Below are 17635 nucleotides of genomic sequence, written 5' to 3'. Positions count from 1 at the left end.
TGTTTTTGTATTTTAAAATTCTTTTTTTCCGGGGCGCCTGGTGGCACAGTCGGTTAAGCGTCCGACTTCGGCCAGGTCACGATCTCGCGGTCTGTGAGTTCGAGCCCCGCGTCAGGCTCTGGGCTGATGGCTCAGAGCCTGGAGCCTGTTTCCGATTCTGTGTCTCCCTCTCTCTCTGCCCCTCCCCCGTTCATGCTCTGTCTCTCTCTGTCCCCAAAATAAATAAACGTTGAAAAAAAATTTTTTTTAAATAAAATTCTTTTTTTCCAAGTTTTTAAACATTTATTTTTAAGGTAATCTCTGCACCCAACATGGGGCTTGAACTCACGACCCCGAGATAAAGAGCCACACGCTCTTCCGACTGAGCCAGCCAGGTGCCCCTTGTGGTTTAAAATCCTGAGGTATAGGGGCGCCTGGGTGGCGCAGTCGGTTGAGCGTCCGACTTCAGCCAGGTCACGATCTCGCGGTCCGTGAGTTCGAGCCCCGCGTCAGGCTCTGGGCTGATGGCTCGGAGCCTGGAGCCTGTTTCCGATTCTGTGTCTCCCTCTCTCTCTGCCCCTCCCCCGTTCATGCTCTGTCTCTCTCTGTCCCAAAAATAAATAAACGTTGAAAAAAAAAATTAAAAAAAAATAAAATCCTGAGGTATAACTTACGTAAAAGTTCATAAATCTTGGTGCACACTTGATGAAATCTATGTATGTCTATACCACCATAACAGCATGTGAACTATTTTATCTCCCCAGAAGGTACCCTTGGGCCCTACTCCAGTCCTAGTCAATAAGCCCCATCCAGAGGTAACAAGTATTTTGACTTGTCACCATAGATTGGTTTTTCTGTTCATAGAAATAGAACCACACAGAGGTGCCTGGGTGGCTCAGTCAGTTGAGTGGCTGACTTTGGCTCAGGTCATGATCTCACAGCTTGAGGGCTTGTGAGTTCGAGCCCTGTGTTGGGCTCTGTGCTAACAGCTTAGAGAGCTGGAGCCTGCTTCCAATTCTGTGTCTCCCCCTCTCTCTGCCCCTCCCCTGCTCGCTTGCGTTCTGTCTCTCTCTCTTTCTCTCAAAAATAAATACATTAAAAAAAAAAAACTAAAAAAAAAAAAAAAAATAGAACCACACACTATTGCCCTCTTGTGGCTGGTGTTTCCCTTAATAGAGCGCCTGTGAAATTTATCTTTAACCATTGCTGTGTAATATTCCGTTGTCTGAATATCCCACAGCCCCGACATTCCATTCTGTTTATGGACATTTGGGTCCTTTCCAGGTTTTGCTGTCAGGAATAAAGCTTCTGTGGATGTTCTTGTGCAAGTCTTACGGTGAACCAGTGTTCTAACTTCTCTTGGGTGCAAGCCTGGAGTGGAATCGCTGGGTCATCACGTAGGCAGACCTTGAGCTTTGGCGGATGCTGCCAAGAGGTCTCCAAAGTGGCCGAAACAATTTATGCCTCCGTCATCAGGAAAGTTTCGTTCGCTTCACATCCTGATAATGCATGCTCCTGTTAGTTAGATTTTAGCTACGTCACTGGATGTATAAGTGGTTTCTGGTGTTTTACTTTGCACTGGGTGTGCGTGCGCGTGTGCGTAGATAACGATGTAGTAGATGGTGGCCACGATAATTCCTCCTATCTCTCAGAGTGCATCTCTTTTCAGGGTGGGTTTTGTTGTTCCCTCGCATCAAGAGGTGGAGTTTATTTCTCTACCCTTTGAAGACGCGCTTGATCGCACGACTTTCTTTGGCCGATGGAACGTTATCAAACATGGCAGGAGCAGACGCTTGAAAAACACACGCCAGGGTTTGCCCACTTGTTGTTATGGTTCGAGTCGTAAGAGCAAAGTGTGAAGACACCTGGGCCAACCTCTCCCCTAGGATGCGAGGGTCCTTGCTGACAGCTGGCACCACCCACAGGCAGGCGAGTGAGGCCATCTTGGACCATCCAGCCCCAGGCAAGCCAGCAGGTGACCTCAGTTGCACGAGTGACCCTAGGTGAGACCATCAGAAGAACTAACTGCCCAGCTGAGTTCAGCTCAGGTTGCTGACTCACAGAATTAGGACAGAATTATGAGCATATAAGGTAACGGACACAGGAGTGAGCGATGGGGACAGGGCGCTGCTGTAGCAAACATTTAAAATGTGGCATTGACTTTGCAACCTGGCAGTAAGGCAGCAGCTGTAAAGGGGTGAAGAAATTTCAGCCGGAAGCATGAGGAAACTGCCAGACGTTAGGAAAAGGCTATGTGGTTATGTGGTATGAGAACCACTGGCAAAAGTGTTGTTGTGGTAACTTGGGGAAGATAGGCCGTGAACTTGTGGGTCTGGTTGAGGAGTGGGGGGGGGAGCTTCCCCCCATCTCTGGCCCTCCCCCCAGCCTTCCTCATGACCTCCTGAGCCCACGTTGGACGCCCAACCGACTGAGCCACCCAGGCGCCCTATCGAGGTTTATATTTTTATAACGGTATTACACGAGCGGCCGTGAAACTGGAGGCAGACCGTACGACCAGGGGAGCTAAGCAGGGTAGGATTAAGTCACCTCCTAGGATTAGGAGGATTCTTTTCTTTTCTTTTCTTTTCTTTTCTTTTCTTTTCTTTTCTTTTCTTTTCTTTTCTTTTCTTTTCTTTTCTCTTTTTTTTTTAATTTTTTTTTTCAACGTTTATTTATTTTTGGGACAGAGAGAGACAGAGCATGAACGGGGGAGGGGCAGAGAGAGAGGGAGACACAGAATCGGAAACAGGCTCCAGGCTCTGAGCCATCAGCCCAGAGCCTGACGCGGGGCTCGAACTCACGGACCGCGAGATCGTGACCTGGTTGAAGTCGGACGCTGAACCGACTGCGCCACCCAGGCGCCCCTTATTTTTTCAATATATGAAGTTTATTGTCAAATTGGTTTCCATACAACACTCAGTGCTCATCCCAAAAGGTGCCCTCCTCAATACCCATCACCCACCCTCCCCTAGGAGGATAATTTTAATGAGAGTTTTGAATCCCCTGAAAGTTGAAAACCATCCTCCGGATAACTCCCCCCGGGGTTTTAACCGTTCCAGGTCTGGACGGGGACAGGAGCAATCCTTTTCATTTGATTTGCGATCTCTTGCATGATTTTTTTTTTTTTCTCATTATCTATTTGTAGGCAGCAGTTGCTTAGGTTAAACTTTTTACAAACTTTTCTCTCAGAAGCAAGCAGGTAATCTGAGGCCACGCGATTCTGATAATGGCATTGCACATTTTGGTTTGCTGCTTGCCTAGTAAGTTAAGAGCTCTGGCAGCTTCACTGGTTATAATTTTTATAACTGCTTGTAGTCTGATTATGCGGTTTAGCATGTAAATGGGAGCACGGTGGCCCCAGGACCCGTCCTCTGTCCAGGTGGCAGGGCCATCATATTGGATTTATGCTCGGGGGGCCATTCCTCATCTTTTTAGTTGCCAATTTGTAAGGCACACCACTTTCTTTGAGTGTCCCTGTCCCCATACACTTGGACTCCCAAATGTTTCCTTCTGGCAAGTGGGAGCAGGAAGAAAGATGGACGAAGAGTTCCCACCGTGTATGACCCTGACCAGACTGAGGGAAGTACTATATAGGCTGTCCTTCCACATATCCAGGCTAGTCCACCTGGGACCCGCCATTTGATGGCTGTATGGACCTTGTCCCAGGCCTCTCGGAGATGAGAGAAGTTAGACAAGGGGTGGGGATCTGGCTCAAGGTGATCTGGGGTCCCCCACCATTGGGTTTTCCAGACAGTTGAGTTATAAAATCTTTGGCTTATGCATGTAAAGTTTTATTTATTTTTTCAATTTTGTTTTTTAACGTTTATTCATTTTTGAGAGACAGAGAGAAACAGAACATGAGCGGGGAAGGGGCAGAGAGAGAGGGAGACACAGAATCTGAAGCAGGCTCTAGGCTTTGAGCTGTCAGCACAGAGCCCGACGCGGGGCTCGAACTCACGAACCGCGAGATCATGACCTGAGCCGAAGTCAGATGCTCAACTGACTGAGCCACCCAGGCACCCCTCGCATGTTAAGTTTTCAACAGAGACAATGAACTTTTTCCCCACCAGGCAAGACAGTTTTTCCCAGTAACTGAACTTTTGAGAAGCCAAACCCTGGTAATAGGACTGGGGTATTTTGTTTTACTATAAGGTTTGTGGGGATCCAATTTTCTAGTCTCTATGGCCATTGTTTCCCCGTGTTGGTAGCAACGAAGTATCCGATCCACAAAGGAAGGGTGAGTGTTCACAGAAACCTCTCACCACGTTTCTGGCTGGCTGGGGTGGCCTTGGCCAATCCTATGGCAAAGAGTAGAGCAAGAATCATGATAATAGTGAGAAACAAGGCATGACAGTGCATCACAGCAAGAAAACATACAGAAAATAACGACGGTCTTTTGTTTCTCCAGACTGCCGATTCCTCAAGCTTCTGCCGTGTGTAGATCAGTCAGCTTCTGGAGTGACTAAAGCAGGGCTGCAGTCTCCTGGAGCCTCTGGAGTTGCAGAATCTTCCGTATGATCAGTTTGCACAGCATTGATGAGTCAGGAATGCACTCCCAGTTTTGAGATGCCGGCTTCACTCTGCTGTAGTGAATCCAGGGACCCACGTTGGCCACCGTTACTGCGGTAGGGGTGGACAAAATGACAGTGAACGGGCCCCTCCCGAGGGGTTTTAGCGGTTGGACATTTCACTCCTTTATCCATATTGCATCTCCTGGTTTAAAGGGATGAGCGTCTGTGGTCAGATTCAGATAATCGCTCCCTGACCCAGGGGTGTAAGGTGGTTAGGGTAGAGCCAAGGCCTCGCATCTGTTGTCTCAGGGCTAGTTGGTCTATCTCATTTAGATCCCTCCCCCTAAGCCCTTGATAATGGGGGAGAGGCGCCCATAAAGGATTTCATAAGGGGAGAACCCCATCTGCTTCTTTAGCCTCCCACCTGCATCTGCCGTCTGCCTCCCTGAAGGTCCCTTCTCTCTCCCTGCCTAATGTTAACCCTTTCCCTATTTATTTCTCCACTGGAACAGGGCCTGGAACCGCTGTTAGGGAACAGGGACAACGACTGTTCTGGCTTCTTCAGGCTGATAAGGGACGGTGTGGGGGTACAGCAGTTGGAGTCTACCCAAGGGGTCGGTCGAGTGGCCCATAGTATGGTTCTTCAGGAAGGCTGGCAGGCATTAGCAGACACACAGAAAAACACAAAGTAAAAATTATACTGACCAACAAGATGGCATCTTAAGATCATGTCTATGGTTTCCAAACCTGTCAAACAACCTTTGTAAACAACACATGTCAGGGAATCTCTCATGACCCAGGTGATGGAGAAGCAGGAGCGGTAAGTAATCAACGGTGGCTCTATTTCCAAGAGTTTGGCCTTAACTGAATTACGAAAAATTTTTAAGGCATCTAATGCTTGTGAAGTGTTATCTAGAGTTTTGCTGAGTATAAGCAGACAGTCTCCTTTATTTTGAGGTGTAAAACTTTTCCACGAGCCAGGACTGCTACCAGAGAAAGAGTCAAGGCAGCTATTGACCATTATTAATTTGAAAAATTTTTAGGTAAGCCGAACCTGGTACTATTTGATAAAGCAGAACTTTTATTACTTTCTGTGCCTTTTTTGTCTGGCAGGAGAAGGCCTTTACTCAATTAGTAAAAGTATCACTCCATACCAACAGATGCTAGAATTCCTTCGACCTTGGTATATGAGTGAACCTAATTGTCAGTCTTTTCTGGACAGTCTCCAGTTTCTTGATTGCCTGGGAGAGCAAGTTTGTGGCTGAAAGGATTGTTTCTAAGACATACTTCACAGGCTGATCCTGCTTGCAGAACTGTCCTTGACAAATTTTTTTTCCAGTAAACATCCTTTGGGCCATTTGAGAAGTTTTGTCCCTCCCAAAATGAAAGGCCTGATGCTGTGTTTTAATGCTGTCTTACCTCTGAGAGCTTGGTAAGAGTAATTGCCCTGCTCTGTTTGTAACCATTCCAAGGGCTGGAGACAATGTCTAGGAGTCAGACCCCAGGTCATTAACTTTTTGGGGGAGAGTAGGTCGGCTTGAGTCTCCTTTAATAATTGATATAGCAGCAAACTATTTTCCTGAACCCTTGTATCTACAGCCTACAATATCCAGTAATTTTCCAAAACTCATACAATTCTTTACCTGTCCTGGAGTTAGTAGCACCATAATCTCTAATTTAGTTATAATGTCCCTTTCTAGGAAGGGAGTAAGGCTCTCTGGCATTATCAGGAAAGAATGAGAAAAAATTAGGTTTCCCCATAGACATCCCAGGGGCTGAGGGAAACATTTAGTTAGAAGTTTTCTGGAGATGGCCCTAATCGTCCTGCTGCATTTGGATAGTTGGCCTGGAGTGGAAAGGAGGACAGAGAAGGTCGCTCTGGTGTCGAGAAGGAAACCAACCAGTCCTTCCCTTTTATATTTAGGGTTACTCGAGGTTCTGGGTTTCTGATAGGCAGTTGGGTTAGGGGGGGCCACCGTGAAGAGCCCCAGGCCCCGGTTAATCCCTTCCAGGGACATTGTTATCTGAGCCCTCACAGATAGAGGTCCCCGTAGGGCATTCAGATCTTCAGTGATTGGCTCCACATAAGGGGCATGGCTTATGGGGTTTTCATTTTGGTTGTCCCCTCTGAGGACATTCTCATTTTAGTGCTCTCAGTGCCCATATAAGTGGCACTTGGTGCCAGGACCTCGGGAAACCCGATCTCACATAGTACCTAAGGCCACAACTAAGGCCTCAGATTTTTTTAAGCCTCCTTTTCTGTTGTGTTTTTTTTTTTTTTTTTATTCTCCTCTTGATCTTGGTTGTCATATACCCAATTGGCAGCTCATAAGAGCTCCTCCAGGGTCCCTTCAAGGCCGACAGCCAACTTTTGCATTTTCTCTGAATACGTAGGGCTCAGTGAGTGACAAATTTGTCCTTTTAATCATCTCAGCCTTAGGGGTGTCAGGGGAGATAGCCATGTATTTAATGAGAGCCTCCCTCAACCTTTCCAGGAAGGCCCTCCCGCTCTCATTTTTTGTTTGTAAAATAGTGGCTAATTTAGCATAAGTTAAGGGCCAAATCTTAAATTTCCTTAGTTGTGTTTTTTTTTTTTTATAAAGCATCTGTCTCACTAAGAGTCTGGTTTAACAAAAGCATTATGTCTTTCCAGGTCAACTCAAAAACATACATAATATTCTGAAAAGCCTTTATATACTTATTCAGTCAGAAAACGTACCTAGATCTCCTCTTACCTGTCTTAAACCTTGTAATGTGAAGGTTTTTTCTTCTGGCATTCTAGCTTCTTGTAAGGGAAACATGCCCTTTACGGGGAGGGCCTGGATAAGGTGGGTAGCAGGGAGCAGAATTGCATTTTTATTATTATATGTAGATTGAAGACCTGAGGAGGAGGAAGAGGAGGGGGAGGGGAAGGAGGGAGGCTTCCCTTCCTCCTTCTCTAGGTCTGGTTTGGGTACAGGTGAGGGGCCCTTAATTGTGTCCCCTCCTGATTGCTGGGCTCTAGAAAGGATTGCCATTAAATGACGATCCACCTTACGTTGCTTACATATATCTCGATTTTTTCCTTAAGGCCCAGGAACAATGAACATAGGGGAATTCTCCCCATTTCCCTTCACATTTGCAAAACATGTCCTCTTGTAGGATAGTATTGTCATTGATATTTCCCTCTGGTGGCCAGGTTCCCTCTTCCAATTTGTATTGGGGCCGAGCCTTTGTGCAAAAGAAAATGAACCATAATGCATTCCAAAGGGCCTTGGTTGGGGAATTACCCATCTATAGGAAAAAGGCGGAAAGTTGTCCCTTGTCTCAATTTCCTATAGCTGGCCAGGAGAAACCTCATCTCCTGGCCCCGCGTTTTGGCTGGCCCTGTAACTGGCAGCCCAAAGCCCTGTTAGTCTTGCAAGGTGCTGGGAGTAGTCATTCTTACCCAGGCTTGACTCTACCTCCAAGAGCTGGCCTGGTCTTTCCTGTTCTTTCTCACCCTTTCGTTTCCTGCCTGTAGGACCTTTGGGTATGGACTGTGACCAAGCAAGACTTTCCTGGTTGTCGTAGGACGCACTAATTTCATTTTGGTCCAACAGTAACTTATATATTGATCACTGGCTGTTGAGGGCGGGGGTTAAAGGGCCAAAGTCAAGGTCTATTCCCCTGCCCTTTCTCAACAAAGCCCACATAAATATGTTTCAGCTGTGTGGGCATCCATTTTTGGCATACCATGGGCTAAGTTTGGTAAAACGGCTCCCATGTATCTTAGTAAAAGCCCTTTATATATCACCCATCCCTCATATGGCAGAGGCATCCAGTCCTCTGCTGAACAGGAACAACACAAATGTGGAGGATTTGGAAGCTGGCATGAAGGGAATTGCTATCATTTTCTCAGCCTTTGGATCAAAGGAGGAGGAAGTTTAATCTTAACCCTGAGTACTTTCAAAATCCATTTATTTTAATCTTAGTCCATCCTGACCACACATAAAATTTCTTTTTATTTTTTTTTATTTTATTTATTTATTTATTTATTTTTTCAACGTTTATTTATTTTTGGGACAGAGAGAGACAGAGCATGAACGGGGGAGGGGCAGAGAGAGAGGGAGACACAGAATCGGAAACAGGCTCCAGGCTCTGAGCCATCAGCCCAGAGCCTGACGCGGGGCTCGAACTCACGGACCGCGAGATCGTGACCTGGCTGAAGTCGGACGCTTAACCGACTGCGCCACCCAGGCGCCCCTAAAATTTCTTTTTAAAGACTTTCCTTCGCGAACCTTCCACAACTTTTCTTTGCATTTAAATTTTGTCCCAAGCCATTTTTCTCCAAATAACCAGTCTCATTTAGGACAAAATTACTTTTTTTTTTTATTACCTTCAACAAAAATGTATTTCCATTTCTTGTATCTTTATTTCATATCTCCTGCTTATCTATATAGAGTTGCTTTTGTTATTTTTATTAGTTTTAATTACATCTGGCAGAAGTTTAACTCTTAGAAACTTTAGTCTCTAGTGAAAACTAAGTGGTAACCAATTGTGAACCGTTACATTAGAATTTTTTCAGACGGCAAACTTATGAATCAATTAAGCACAAAGCATGTTTTTTCAACAGATCCAAATATCCTTGGTTTTTCTCTGACACGTCAAAAAGCACAGACCTACATCCAGTCATCAGTGCTTTAGCCTCTTACCTCGTTAGATATCCAATGAATTTAATCCCGATTTATTATTATGCAAGCAAAATCTTTCACGTTTTACTTTACCAGAGACTTTCAAAGCTGTCTTAACAATTACCCATGAAAACTATGAGACAGACAAAGTTAACCATTACTTTATTTTTATTTATTTATTTATTTTTCAACGTTTATTTATTTTTGGGACAGAGAGAGACAGAGCATGAACGGGGGAGGGGCAGAGAGAGAGGGAGACACAGAATCGGAAACAGGCTCCAGGCTCTGAGCCATCAGCCCAGAGCCTGACGCGGGGCTCGAACTCACAGACCGTGAGATCGTGACCTGGCTGAAGTCGGACGCTTAACCGACTGCGCCACCCAGGCGCCCCAGTTAACCATTACTTTAAATCACCCTTTTGTTAACAAATTGGAACAGAGATAGCATGAGCTTATTTGACCTTCAGCAACTCTAGGTAGAATAAAAGTGGGGTTTTTTTGTTTTTGTTTTTGTTTTTGTTTTTGTTTTTAATGCTGATGAACATTGTCTCTCTCAAACCAACAAATTCGCTTAAACACTGAATACTTTTTACTTGGGTCCTCATAAGACAATTTGTTCCCCATGGTGAATTTTTACCTAGGACATTGGTGGGGAAATCTGACTTCGCTGGTCTTTGCTCCTTGACATGGGGGCGGGGGGAGTAGAGGCTGATTGTGCCTGAGGCACTGAGGAGCCAGTTATGCAGGCTGCCCTCCTCCCCACCCTGGGGGTGCAGAAAAGGAGGGGGGGGGAGGGAAGGCAGAAGAGGAGAGGTGCCACCAGAAGGCAGAGAAAGAGAATTCCCAGTTTTAAATCTTGTCGGCTCAGACAGAGGGGCAGACTCCAGATTTGTTTTGTTTTGTTCTCCACCAGTGGAATTAGGCAGTTCATGTCGGTCCAGAGAGGACAGGGAATTTCCCCCAAACAAAAGGAATTTCGGCAGCTGCTTGGGAATATTTCTTAAAGTCCCTGTTCTGAGGGAGACTAACCAGACTCCGACCTGCCGCCCAGCGCCTTAGAGTTGCAGCTTCATTCCCTGTCCCTTGTGGAACTTCTAGGGCAACTCTGAGAGGTGATCGAGCTCCCCTTCTGCTTCTTAGGGGCAGGTGTGCCCAAACGAACCCAGGTTCTTACCCGTCGGTCGGGCCGTGCTCCCTGAGTTGGCTCCTGGGCCCCATGGGTTCCGTTGGTGCACCGGAGGGCTAGTCTCCTGCGGATCAAGTGGTCTGCTGTTACCAGGCGAGGCCCCTCTCTCGGCGCCCTGAGGCTCGAGGTTCGAGGTTCGTATCCCCGGTGGAAAAGAGGGTGGAAATGCACCGTCTCCGAATCCCGGAGGACCCTCCCCAGGTAATGTAGCGGGAATCTCGCACAGAGAGTCGTGACACTGAGGCTTTTCTTTCCAGGAAGCGACTTCATTCCTGCTGGCACTGCTCTGTTGCATTCGTACCCAAAGAACTGAGCCCCGAACGCCATGTGGCATAGTTTTAAATGTATCTTTTACTTCCTTGTCTCCCATATATGGTAACATACATAAACATGTAGTCTGATTAGGTAGTCTCAGTTTACAAGGTCATGAGGAATGTTGTCACGCAGGTACATAGCCAGGTACCTTGAAGTTTTCCTTTTTATTTTTTCTCCCTTTTTTTTTTTTTTCCTCTCCTTAGGGAGAGGATCCTACCACAGTGCTGCTGCTGTTGCCTTTGAGGGCGCAGCCCTGAACCCTGGAGGTGCACCTGCACAGCTAGCCCCATCAATGATGGAGTGCATGCCAGCCCCTGGGGGACTGGGTTCCTTCACTGACAAGGGGGGGCCGGGGAGACGGGGCTTATTCTGTGAATGACCCTCAGAAACGGACTTCCTCTGGACATAAGAGAAACTGTTTCCTCCTCCTCAACTGCCTAGAATCTCCCTCCTCCAACAGCAGCTGACCCTCCCCTCCTCTACTCTCTGGTCCCCAGCTGGCAGCAGGCGTCGTCCATTCCCTGGGGCTTCTGACCACCGTCTCCGCCCCCCACGGTGTCGTGGCTGGAGGTGCCCTTCGTCCTCCAGATCTTTCAGTGGCTCCGCTTGTTGCCATTATCCTGACTCCTATTTCCATCAGGGGAGGCCTTCGGGAATCCCATGATGGGTTGTTAAGGTCCAGAGGCCTGAAGACAGTGGAGGGGCACATCCAAGACTGTGGGGCATCTGGAGCTCTCAGACCTGAAAGCAGCACAGAAGCCCTTTGTGAAGGGAATACAGGCTGAAAGAAAAGTGAAGGGGAACAAGGCAGGGCTGGCATCGTGGCCAAGAGACGCAGAGAGAGAAGTGTTCTGGCTTTGGAACTAGAAGGCACCAGGGATCTCTCTCCCTCCCTTCCTCCCCTCCCCTCTCTATCTCCACACACATAGAAAGGTCCTATGTGGACACAGGGAGCAGTTGGCTGTTTACAAGCCAAGAGAGAGCTCTCACTAGAAACCAACCCTCCCGGCACCTTCAGCTTGGAATCCAGCCTCCAGAACTGAGAAAATAGATTTCTGTGGTTTAAACCGCCCAGCTGATACTATGTTATTACGGCAGGGCTAGCAGACTAATAATGTGCATGGCCAGGTAAAAAACAAAGGAAATGTAACATTTGGGGACGTTTTTCTCATCTTCTAAAACCTATCAGGAATATTTTCCTTCACCAATACATAGGAGTCTAAGGCTGCGTTGAGTGTTGCTGAAGAATAAAAACACCTTAGTTCTAGACCAGCCAGGGGTTAGGGATGTTGGGGTCATATGAGGATGATGGGATATTTATGTATCTTTATTGTAGTGATAGTTACAGGAACCTGTCTACATAACACAGTGTCACAGAACTACACATGCACATTGTACTGATGCAATTTCTTGGTTTAGATATTTGATGATTGTTAAACACATAAAAATACTTAAATACATAAAAATGTATCTTTGGCAGGAAACTGGGTGAAGGACCTCTCTATATTAATTTTGAAACTTCCCGTCAGTCTACATTTGTTTCAGAATAAGAACTTAAAAATAAAGAAGTACACAAGTAGATAATAAATAGATTAAAAAGTCTGTTCACTCTCAACCACAGTCCTCAGAGGGGCCAAAAAAGCCAGGAGAATGATTCTCCATAATTGGGAGGTCTTCCTAGATCAAAAAGATATAAAAACCGTCAAAGAGGCTTTCAGCACAAATACTGGAAATGCTAAGCAAATACTTAAAAATGGAAGTGTGAGTTTCAGAGATGGTCATCACAGGGAAATATGAGGGGCGGGGTGTGGGCAACAGCAGATTGCTGTTTCATCTAAGTTCATCCAATGATGAGCTTTCTATCTGAAGTCAGACTTAAAACAGGAAGTCTTTTTAGCACACACACACACACACACACACACACACACACACACACACCCCAAGACTGGGCAGCATCCTCCGTGGTTGGGCTTGCTGGTATCTTCACCATGAGAAACGGGCATCTAAGTTTGCTGCCGGGTAGGTAGCATTATAACAGTGGGGACAGGCCACGAAAGCTATCAGAGAACTCTATCCAGGCCGAGAATTTTCTCTGTTCCTTGCTTTATTCCTGGGTTTTGCTCTGTTTCTGATTTTTGCACTATCTTTGTAGGGGAGAGTGGGGAAGAAATTTTAAGAATGGTACTAGCTCAATTATATTAATGTCTCAAAGAAGAAATTTGGTGAAACTTATTTCTAGGGCAGACTGGGGGACTTATCAGAGCTTTTTCATTTTACAGCCTGTATTACACCAGGTTCTCTAGAGAAACAGAAACAGTAGTTTCCGTATGTGTATACAAGCATATGTACATATATGATAGAGATGTATATGTGTGTATATCTATATCTATATCTATATCTATCTATATATATATATATATATATAGAGAGAGAGAGAGAGAGATGAGAGAGAATGTGTTAGTTTAAGAAATTAGTTTAGGGGTGCCTGGGTGGCTCAGTCGGTTGAGTGTCCGACTTCGGCTCAGGTCATGACCTCACAGTCTGTGAGTTCGAGCCCTGCGTCGGGCTCTGGGCTGACAGCTCAGAGCCTGGAGCCTGCTTTGGATTCTGTGTCTCCCTCTCTCTCTGCCCCCTCCCCCGTTCATGCTCTGTCTCTCTCTGTCTCAAAAATATATAAACGTTAAAAAATAATTAAAAAATAAAAGAAATTAGTTTATGAGATTTTTGAGGTTGGAAAGTCCAAAATCTGTAGGGCAGGTGGGAAACCTAGGGATGTTTCCAGAGATGTTGATGTTATATCTCAAGTCCAAAGTCAGTCTGGAAAAAGAATTCGCTCTTCCTGGTGGGGGGTGGTCAGCCTTTTTTTTCTCGTAAGGTCTTCAACCGATGAGGCCCACCCAGATTATGAAGAGTAATCTACTTTTATTTATTTATTTATTTATTTATTTATTTATTTATTTATTATTATTTTTTTTTAAATTTTTTAATGTTTATTCATTTTTGAGACAGGGAGAGACAGAGCATGAACGGGGGAGGGTCAGAGAGAGAGGGAGACACAGAATCCGAAACAGGCTCCAGGCTCTGAGCCGTCAGCCCAGAGCCCGACGCGGGGCTCGAACTCACGGACCGCGAGATCATGACCTGAGCCGAAGTCGGACGCTTAACCGACTGAGCCACCCAGGCGCCCCGTAATCTACTTTATTTTTATTTCATTTTATTTTTAAATATAATTTATTGTCAAGTTAGCTAACATACAGGGTATACAGTGTGCTCTTGGCTTCAGGAGTAGATTCCCATGATTCATCGCTTACATACAACACCCAGTGCTCATCCCAAGTGCCCTCCTCAATGCCCATCACCCATTGTCCTTCCCTCCCTCCCCCCATCAACCCTCAGTGTGTTCTCTGTATTTAGGAGTCTCTTATGTTTGCCTCCCTCTTTGTTTGTAACTATTTTTCCCCTTCCCTTCTCCCTCTTAAGTTTCTCAAGATCCACATGAGTGAAAACATATGATATCTGTCTTTCTCTGACTGATTTCATTCAGCATAATACCCTCCAGTTCCATCCACGTTGCTGCAAATGGCAGGATTTCATTCTTTCTCATTGCCATGTAGTATTCCATCATATATATAAACCACAACTTCTTTATCCATTCACCAGCTGATGGACATTTAGGCTCTTGCCATAGTTTGGCTATTGTTGAAAGTGCTGCTATAAACATTGGGTACATGTGCTCCTATGAATCAGCACTCCTGTATCCTTTGGATAAATTCCTAGCAGTGCTATTGCTGGGTTGTAGGGTGATTCTATTTTTAATTTTTTGAGGAACCTCCACACTGTTTTCCAGAGTGGCTGCACCAGTTTGCATTCCCACCAACAGTGCAAGGGGGTTCCCGTTTCTCCACATCCTCACCAACACTTGTTGTTGCCTGAGTTGTTAATTTTAGCAACTCCAACCCATGTGAGGTGGTATCTCAGTGTGGTTTTGATTTGTATTTCCCTGATGAGGGGTGACGTTGAGCATTTTTTTGTGTGTCGATTGGCCATCTGGATGTCTTCTTTGGAAGAGTGTCTTTTTATGTCTTCTGCCTATTTCTTCACTGGGTTATTTGCTTTTAGGGTGTTGAACTTGGTAAGTTCTTTATAGATTTTGGATACTAACCCTTTATCCAATATGTCATTTGCAAATATCTTCCCATTTTGTTGGTTGCCTTTTAGTTTTGCTGATTGTTTCTTCATTGTGGTGAAGCTTTTTTTTTTTTTTTTCATCTTGATGAGGTCCCAATAGTTCATTTTTTCTTTTATTTCCCTTTCCTTCTGAGACGTGTTGAGTAAGAAGTTGCTGTGGCTGAGGTCCAAGAGGTTGTTTCCTGTTTTCTCCTCTAGGGTTTTGATGGTTTTCAGTCTCACATTTAGGTCTTTCATCCATTTTGAGTTTATTTTTGTGTCTGGTGTGAGAAAGTGGTCCAGGTTCATTTTTCTGCATGTCACTGTCTGGTTTTCCCAGCACCACTTGCTGAAGAGACTGTCTTTTTTCCATTGGATACTCTTTCCTGCGTTGTCAAAGATTAGTTGGCCATACATTTGTGGGTTCAGTTCTGGGTTCTCTATCCAATTCCATTGGTCTATGTGTCTGTTTTTGTGCCAGTACCATACTGTCTTGATGATTACAGCTTTGTACTACAGGCTCAAGTCCTGGATTGTGATGCCTCCCGCTTTGGTTTTCTTTTTTCAACATTACTTTGGCTCTTTGGGGTCTTTTGTGGTCCCATAAAAATTTTAGGATTGTTTGTTCTAGCTCTGAGAAGAATGCTGGTGCAATTTTGATTGGGATTGCATTGAATGTGTAGATTGTTTTGGGTAATATTGACATTTTAACAATATTTGTTCTTCCAACCCATGAGCATGGAATGTTTTTCCATTTCTTTGTGTCTTCAATTTCTTTCATAAGTATCCAGCATACAGATCTTTTACCTTTTTGGCTAGGTTTATTCCTAGGTATTTTAAATTTTTTTTTTTCAACGTTTTCTTATTTTTAGAACAGAGAGAGACAGAGCATGAACGGGGGAGGGGTAGAGAGAGGGAGACACAGAATCGGAAACAGGCTCCAGGCTCTGAGCCATCAGCCTAGAGGCCGACGCGGGGCTCGAACTCACAGAGCGCGAGATCGTGACCTGGCTGAAGTCGGACGCTCAACCGACTGCGCCACCCAGGCGCCCCTATTCCTAGGTATTTTATGGTTCTTGGTGCAATTGTAAATGGGATTGATTCCTTGATTTCCCTTTTTGTTGCTTCATTATTGGTGTATAGGAATGCAACCGATTTCCGTACATTGATTTTATGTCCCGCGACTTTGCGGAATTCCTGTATCAGCTCTAGCAGTTTTTTTTTGGTGGAATCTTTCGAGTTTTCCATGTAGAGTATCATGTCATCTGCGAAAAGTGAAAGTTTGACTTCTTCTTTGCCAAGAGAGTAATCTGCTTTAATCAGAGTCTACTGATTTCAATGTTAATCTCATTAAAAACAAAACAAAACACCATCATAGCAGCATCATGCCTCCCGTGAATGGAAGGACAGACTCTAACAGGTGACCCAGTGATTGCCTGTAGGGTAGATTCCTTCGCACCTGCAGCCCTTTTCATACCACAAAGCCTGTCCAGTGACCCATCGCTCCTGGTACTGCACCTGGAGAGGCCTCTTAACCAGGAGATGGTGGCTCTACCTGACGGTGCCCTTAGTTGTCACTCCTCACCTGTCATCAGCTCCCCCCACTCTCTTGACTCCAGGGCTCCCTGCCCTGCTGATACTGCTGTGAGCTAGGGCTCAGACTTGGGGCTGTCTGACGCCCAAACCCACGTTCTTCTCGTGTGCCCCAAAACATGTATGTCAAAGAGGGGACAGTGACCCTGGGAGAGAAATCCTCAGGGTAGATTTCTGCCATTGCCAGAGAACTAAGAACCTGGCCAGTCTGAGGACTTTGTGCTTCAAGATTCACTCCCTCCACCGGGAAAGGTTGGAATTTCTACCTTGTGTCCCTGACGTCACCTGTGTATATTCTGTCCCCTTACCTATAGCACTGAGGCTCCACAAGGTCTATGTCTGTTAGTGACGGACTCCTCAGGGAGTCCAGGGAGACGGAAGGAAAGGGACTGGTCTTCAAAACTTCGTAAGTTACAAGAGCCTTGGGAGACCCATGGACTGTAGCATCAGAACCACCTCCCGGGAACAATGACCACGTGGACAAGGGTTGAAACTGCATCTCTGTTTTTTCTGCCCCAGGACTCTTGACACAGCTGCTGTTGCCACTGGGAGCTGCTACCCGGAAGACTAGTGGTGAGTCTGCCCAGCCAGCCCCATGGGTAACATACACGGGGGAGTGCATGCTGGGGTCTGGGTCCCCTCACCGACAAGCGGGCAAAGGGGGGCATATTCTTCAAGTGAGGCTCTGGTCTTCTGGAGATAAGAGAAACCGTTTCTACCTCCACAAATGTCCAGAGTTTTCTGTGTTTTCTTCTTCCAATGGCAGCCATCCCTCTTGCTCCTCCGCCTCTCTTCCTCTGCTCCTCACCCCCAGCTGGCGGCTGGCTCCCTCCATTCCTTGAAGCTACTGACTGTGGTCTCTGTCCTCTCACCCTTTGCACCCACAGACTGTGCATGGTGGTGCCCTCTGAACTCCAGATGTGTCAACGCCACGGCCTGTCGCTGCTCTCCGGGGTTCACTTCTTCATCCGGGGACGTCTTCACCAACCGCTTGGAGAATTGTGACGGTACAGGGGCCTGGGGGGGGTGGTGGTGGGCGCATGGATATGTTGGGGGGAAGTGGTAGGGAGAAGATGTTCTCCTCTCTATGCCTCAGTTTGCTTGTCTGTAAATTGGGGATCATCGTTGTACCCACCCCACACGGATGGAGTGAGATTTAAAATCTGCCCGTGTGGAGAACCGATAAAGACGAGTATGAAGCGGACGGTCCAACACAAGCTCTTATCGTAGCTA

General features: G+C 46.0%; 1 protein-coding gene across 4 annotated transcripts in view; it reads left to right on the top strand.

Moving 5' to 3' along the window:
- The first annotated feature begins 12586 nt into the window (after window positions 1-12586).
- ADGRE2 (adhesion G protein-coupled receptor E2) overlaps window positions 12587-17635 on the top strand; it is a 30765-nt gene continuing 25716 nt past the window's right edge. For all 4 annotated transcript variants that reach the window (XM_086698868.1, XM_086698869.1, XM_086698867.1 and 1 more), the window contains exons 1-3: window positions 12587-12661; window positions 16922-16975; window positions 17290-17409. In XM_086698868.1, coding sequence (XP_086554994.1) covers window positions 12631-12661; window positions 16922-16975; window positions 17290-17409 — 205 coding nt within the window. In that variant the 5' untranslated portion in view covers window positions 12587-12630. The remainder of the gene's footprint in view (window positions 12662-16921; window positions 16976-17289; window positions 17410-17635) is intronic.

Source organism: Puma concolor, chromosome A2, assembly GCF_028749965.1.
Source record: "Puma concolor isolate L17-30 chromosome A2, mPumCon1.1.hap2, whole genome shotgun sequence".
NCBI classification, from domain to species: domain Eukaryota; kingdom Metazoa; phylum Chordata; class Mammalia; order Carnivora; family Felidae; genus Puma; species Puma concolor.
This window is presented reverse-complemented; position numbering and strand designations above follow the sequence as displayed.